Source organism: Microcebus murinus, chromosome 8 (assembly GCF_040939455.1).
Source record: "Microcebus murinus isolate Inina chromosome 8, M.murinus_Inina_mat1.0, whole genome shotgun sequence".
Taxonomy (NCBI): Eukaryota; Metazoa; Chordata; class Mammalia; order Primates; family Cheirogaleidae; genus Microcebus; species Microcebus murinus.
The window spans coordinates 96,647,738-96,653,421 of record NC_134111.1 but is presented as its reverse complement, the minus strand read 5'-3'; the positions used below and the strand labels follow the sequence as shown (position 1 = coordinate 96,653,421).

Below are 5,684 nucleotides of genomic sequence, written 5' to 3'. Positions count from 1 at the left end.
TAGATTTCACACATTTGAAGTCTCCCCTCTGGTTAGAGTGAAGTTGTCGATTTCTAAGAACCTTTTGAGTAATCATTTTCCTTTTGGAAACTGCTTAAAGATGACTCAGGAGGACTTTAAGGTAGAGAAATGTCCCTATGCTCAGATTACTGTCCCTGGGACCCTGGTGGTGACAGTGGTGGACTGAGTGATTTCTCAAGGTATTTTCTAAATGCTTATTGTGTTCCTATAGTGACAATGTATATTGGCACACTTTTTTATTTTAGAAAAAGTTTTGTAGCAATAATCACTGGACTATAGATCTCAGATATAGAATATATATATATATATATATATATATATATATTTTAATTTTTGGTTTGGATGACTTTAAACACACACACAAAAAAACACCCTAACCTTTCCATTATACTTCAGATAGAATCAAGTTCAGGACCATGAGGGACAGAGATAGAGGGAACAGACAGGCAGAACTAAATGGAGAATGCAATTTTTCAGAAAATTTTTATATTTTCTGTGCCTTTAAATGTTTTCAATACACAACACAATAAATGATATATAACTCAATCAACAAACAACTTTTTGGTTCTTTCTTTTATTTTTGATATTTGTTTCATCATCATTTTTCTCTTTTATAAGATAATTACAACAATGTAAGAGATAAAACTACATAAACAGAAGAATGTTAAATAGGTTTTTTAAAAAAGTAGCTGTTGCTTGCAAGAGAGCCCATATAATCTTATCCCCCCAAACATAATTCTATACCTTGCACTAAAACAAATAGCTTATAGGAAATTCATATTAAATAGCTAAACACAGAAAACGTACAGCTATAAATAATTTAACATAAAATAGAGTTTGACTTAAAGGGGATGCTTAAACAAAGCAAACTATGATGCAATATGAATCAACTTCATTAATTGGACAAGTCCAGTGAGGCACAAATCAGAGAGGTGCTAACCCCTCAATGGTGTGCAAATGAAACCTCCGAACCCAGCTAGGTTCTTCTTCTTCTTGGGCTGTGTCCAATTCCATTCCAGAAGAGTGTGAGTTTTTACATCCTCTTGACTCTTTGGCTGTAAAAGTAAAAAAGGAGGAAAGTGTGAGCAGGAAGAAAGTGACTGGATGGTGGTGATGGCTTTGGTACCTAAAGGTTGCTTCACATGTCCTTAATCTCATCTCTGGAGGCCAAGCAGGTCACTCCATATGAGGAAATTGAGGTTTACAGAGGATGGGCCTTGCCCAACATAACTCAGCTAGTTAATGACAGGGACAGGATGTGAACACTTATCTTGTATTTCCCAGTTCATTGTTTATGGCACACTGGTGTTAGGTGTTTTCTGTTCATTGATAAAATGTTACTCTCTCTTATCATCAATGTAATCAGAACCACTGAACTCTTTTTAACTAATGTTTATTTTTCAGTTTTTGGCAAACAACCAAACATCAGGTGGTCTTTAAATTATGTGAATAGGAGGCATCTTTGCAATAAGAATCAAGCAGCTAATGACTATCTAATATGTAGGGAAATCTAATACATCATCTGAAAAATCACTAAATTGAAGTAATAACGATGATGATCTATAAATACAAAAATATTCATGTTTTATTTTCATGGTCCAATTCAAATTTCCCCTTTAAAAATTCCACAACACTTAGACAAAATACAAAACAAAACAAAACAAAAACCTAACAAGCCTATGGTCCACCACTTTGCACATTCCTCTTTCCTCAAACATTTGGAGAGAGGTTAATTGATCAATTGATTGTCGATGTTCCATACCTGAGGATACGCACAGCTTGTTTCACCCAAATCTTCTTTGGATCTGCGCACACAGCTAATCTTTTCTTTGTGTAAAAGCTGAAAAATCAGAAAATTAGATTTGTGTTTAATGAGCTTTTAAATGTTTTTTTTTCCCCAGAACATGCAATGGAAATTTTATATTCTAGTTGATTGCTCTACATGCTAAACATTTCAGCTAAAGAGTTGAAATAAAATGCAAAAAAAAAAAAATACTTCTGATAGAGCTTAATGCAAAATGAAAGTGATTCTCCCTGACTTTCTCTGTAGTATAGCAATGATTGTACAATGGCAAGAGGATCAAGTCCCAGAATTATCATACAATTTTGCTGTGGTGGCTACATGAAATATGTATGCAAGTAACCAATAACTTATATAATTCCAAAAGATAATATCCTGTAGGAATCAAGAATATTATATGTGATAGTATAAATTAGTCTGAGATTTTACTGTCAGGCCCAACAATTTTCTGTAGAAGATGCTCATTTCAAAATATATGTCTTCCATATGTTCCTGAGATAGCATTTTAATAGCCTATAAGTTTATCTTAGAAAGTGGTTTTTGCCCCATGTTACTTTCCTTTTTACAAAAATAACTGAGTTTTTGCATTTTCCCAGTCCTATTTAAAGTGAAATTTGAAGTAAATGGGTATTACTAAAACAAAGCTCACTTTACCACATCAGTTATTTCTTGATGAAACTCCAAAAAGCAAAACATTTTTATACCTGAAATCCTAATGCATTCATGATACAATTGAATTAAAATCAATTAGTAACTTACATGACAGCATTGATGTCACAAGCTTCGTTGGCCAGCTGCTGTGTGAAGCCCACAATAAATTTAGGATGAAGGACATGTTCTGTATATCCAAGGCAGCAGTCAAAGTTGCTTGCTGCTAAAAGAGAAATGAAAGGTTTTGAGTCCATATGAATGAACTTGCCCTGTGATTGCTATTACAAAACTACCAGAAGTTGTGAAAAATCTAGTATATTTAATCTAGTTGGTAAATAAAGTACTTAGTGGAAGAGTGTCAATGTCTTTGAAACCTTTATAAGGTCTTTGAGATCCATTTTAACATAATTTCCAGTTCTCTTAAAAAATAGTTTGTGCACTGGGAAGTTTTGATTCGATAAGAGTTCGTAAACACGTGACTTCTCATAAGTGGAATATCTTTGGTAGGGAACACAAATTGACAATATTTCATACCAGTTTACTAAAATCACTCAAGAATGTGGGCTCCCCTCCCTCTCCACTTGAAGAAACTCTTACAGAAAACCCTTTGTTTCAGAAAATGAATAAATTTTAATAAGATTTTAATTCATTATTTGTCGACTGAGTATTGAGAACTGAGATTACAAAGGAAAATGCCATTTATAGGAACTAAAGCACTTTGAAATTGTAGTATTAGTTAACGGGAATGTTTAATTTTGTTCGTAAAAGTTCATGTGCATTTTCAGGAATGCACCTGTTGCATTCTCTCCATACTCTCCAGTAACAACGCAATGTTTGGACACTCCCCCGAGTTAAATTACAACCTGCTTTGAAGCAAGGGATTAATATTATCTCAAAGTTGGCAAGCAATGTCCCCAAGACCTTGTGAGGACAACGACATCAGGTGCCAAACTTTACTAAAACTAATTAGTAGGGAGGTAAGAAGGTTGGAGAAGGGGGACTATTCTCTACATTTCAGAATGACCCTATTTATTGGTAATGCTACACAATTTACATCATGCCCAGAAACAGCATTTTGGTTTTATCCTGAAGCTCAAGGGTCTCTAAGAGCCCAGCACTCCCCAAATCTGCTAGGATTGACAGCAGAGGTAAGCCTGATTGGCAGCATTAGCCTTTCTCTCCTCCACTCACCAATGAGCTGACAGCTTCCATCGCTCCCTCTTGGATAGTTTCCTACAGGTTTCTATCCCTTACAGACCCCCAGTTGAGTTCAAGATTTAGAGGAAAATGAAAATTGTTCTTCCTCCTGTGGTAGCAGAAAGAACAACGCTTACCATCTGATTTACTGCAGAGGTGGAGCAGCAGCACTGTCATCAAAGCAGCCAGGAGCAAACTCTTGCCACTGCACATCATTTTCAGCTCAGTTTGAAGAGTAGATCTGCTCAGTGTTGGGTACCCAGTGCTTTGGGAGTGCTGCTATGTTCTGATAGCAGCCCAGGATGGCTATACTTATAGCAAAATTGGGAATGTACACAGAAGGCGTGTTCTCACATGGGGTTTTCCCCATTGATCAACCTGCCCCATCATGTCATCACAAATAAAACCCACAAGGAAAACTTCCTGCCTTTCCCTGATGTTGGGAAGGTGTGAAGGTCAAGGCAAGGGCGGGGGCACTGAGAACGGAAGAATACTATTAAATCCTTTGGATTTGCAAAGAGGAAAAGCAGCTCAGCCCTGTGATCCAGAAAAGGATTCTGTCCAATTTTAATTTAATCTCTTTTGTCTCTGAAAATAGAGCATTAACAGTGATACAAAGGTCAGCCCCACACAGGAACATTCCAGCACTGCTATCATTACCCACTATTTGCTTTCCAGAGCCAATCAGGAAGGGGAAGGATGAGGAGAGATGCCAGGCATACTCAAGCACACATTTACAATTGTGTGGTTGATAGTCGCCTATCACAAAGACCCTGAATTTCTAGACTAGCATTCAGAGCAGGGAATATAACAATGCTATCGCAGTGGGCCCAATTATAGTGAAAAATATCAATTCTTAAGTATGACTCAAGCTTCAGTTTCACCTTGATTGGATGCCAACTCTTCTAAGATCTTATACATTCACATGGCTGTAAGCAATATTGCAGCCCAGAAAATAATCCCAACCTGCCTTAACTCTTCATGATGATGTACTTACATAACTCAATACAGAGCCTCTAGAAGGGTTGAAGAAAAAAAAAACACCTATCAATGATAGTTAATCAGCAAAACAAATGCCAAATAATGGTAATAATGATAATAATGTAATGTAAATCCCTAACCTAAGATGGTATAATAAAAATTGTTCACTAGACCCAAAGAAGTAAAAAGTAGAAAGACCAAACAAGATACACCAAATGGTAAACAAAAGAGAACTGAAGTTTCAATGTCTGTATCAGAAAAAATAAATTTTAAAACAAAAAAACATTTATTAGAAATAGAGGGATTTTTATAATTATAAAGGAACAATCTATTAGGAAGATATAAAAATTATGACCTATATACCCCTAACAACAGCAGCTCCCCAAAATACATAAAACAAAAACTGACAGAATTGAAGACAGGAATATAAAATTCAACAATAGAAATTGACATTTTTAATACCACACTTTCAATAACTAATATTAATAGAAAAACTAGACAGAAGATTCACAAGAAATAGGAGGCTATGAACCAACTGGGCTTAACCAGACATCTGCAGAATATTCCACCCAACAACAACACAATAGGCATTCTTCTCAAGTGCAAATGCAGCAATCTCCAGGATAAATCATATGCTAAACCATAGAACAAGTCTCAATAAATTTGAAAAGACCGAAATCAGATAAAGTATATTTTTAAACTACAATGAAATTAAATCAGAAATAAATAACAGAAGGGAATTTGGGAAATGCACAAATATGTGGAAATTAAACAACACACTCCTAAATAACCAATGTGTCAAAGAAAAAAATCACCAAGGAAAGTAGGAAAAACTTTGAGATGAATGAAAACAAAAATGCAACACACCAAAACTTATACTAACATCTATATGCCAATAAATTAGATGACATAGACAAAAGGCACAATTATTAACCCTGATTCAAGAAGAAAATAAAAAATTTAAATACATCTATAACATGTAAAGATATCAAATAGGGAACTAAAAAAATTTACACAAACAAAATCCCAGCAC

At 35.1% G+C, this 5,684-nt stretch overlaps 1 protein-coding gene across 2 annotated transcripts; it reads right to left on the bottom strand.

The window, feature by feature from the left end:
- Positions 1-345: 345 nt before the first annotated feature.
- Positions 346-3,958, bottom strand: CCL20 (C-C motif chemokine ligand 20). 2 transcript variants are annotated; one of them, XM_012749511.3, is made up of 4 exons: positions 3,808-3,958; positions 2,582-2,696; positions 1,784-1,861; positions 346-1,076 (listed from the first exon to the last, which is right to left on the bottom strand). In XM_012749511.3, exons 1-4 carry the CDS (start codon positions 3,884-3,886, stop codon positions 1,055-1,057), a joined length of 294 nt encoding a protein of 97 aa, XP_012604965.1. In that variant the 5' UTR covers positions 3,887-3,958; the 3' UTR covers positions 346-1,054. The 2 variants fall into 2 exon arrangements, with proteins under 2 accessions (XP_012604965.1, XP_012604966.1); XM_012749512.3 differs by having other exon boundaries at positions 2,582-2,693.
- Between the last annotated feature and the right edge of the window lie 1,726 nt (positions 3,959-5,684).

Excerpts from the sequence above, each read along its gene's own strand:
- CCL20 (XM_012749511.3), bottom strand. The coding sequence starts at position 3,886 with ATGATGTGCAGTGGCAAGAGTTTGCTCCTGGCTGCTTTGATGACAGTG. Across the intron at positions 1,862-2,581 it reads TGTGACATCAATGCTGTCAT|CTTTTACACAAAGAAAAGAT; the intron begins GTAAGTTACTAA and ends CTGATTTTTCAG. Across the intron at positions 1,077-1,783 it reads CAAGCTGTGCGTATCCTCAG|CCAAAGAGTCAAGAGGATGT; the intron begins GTATGGAACATC and ends TTACTTTTACAG.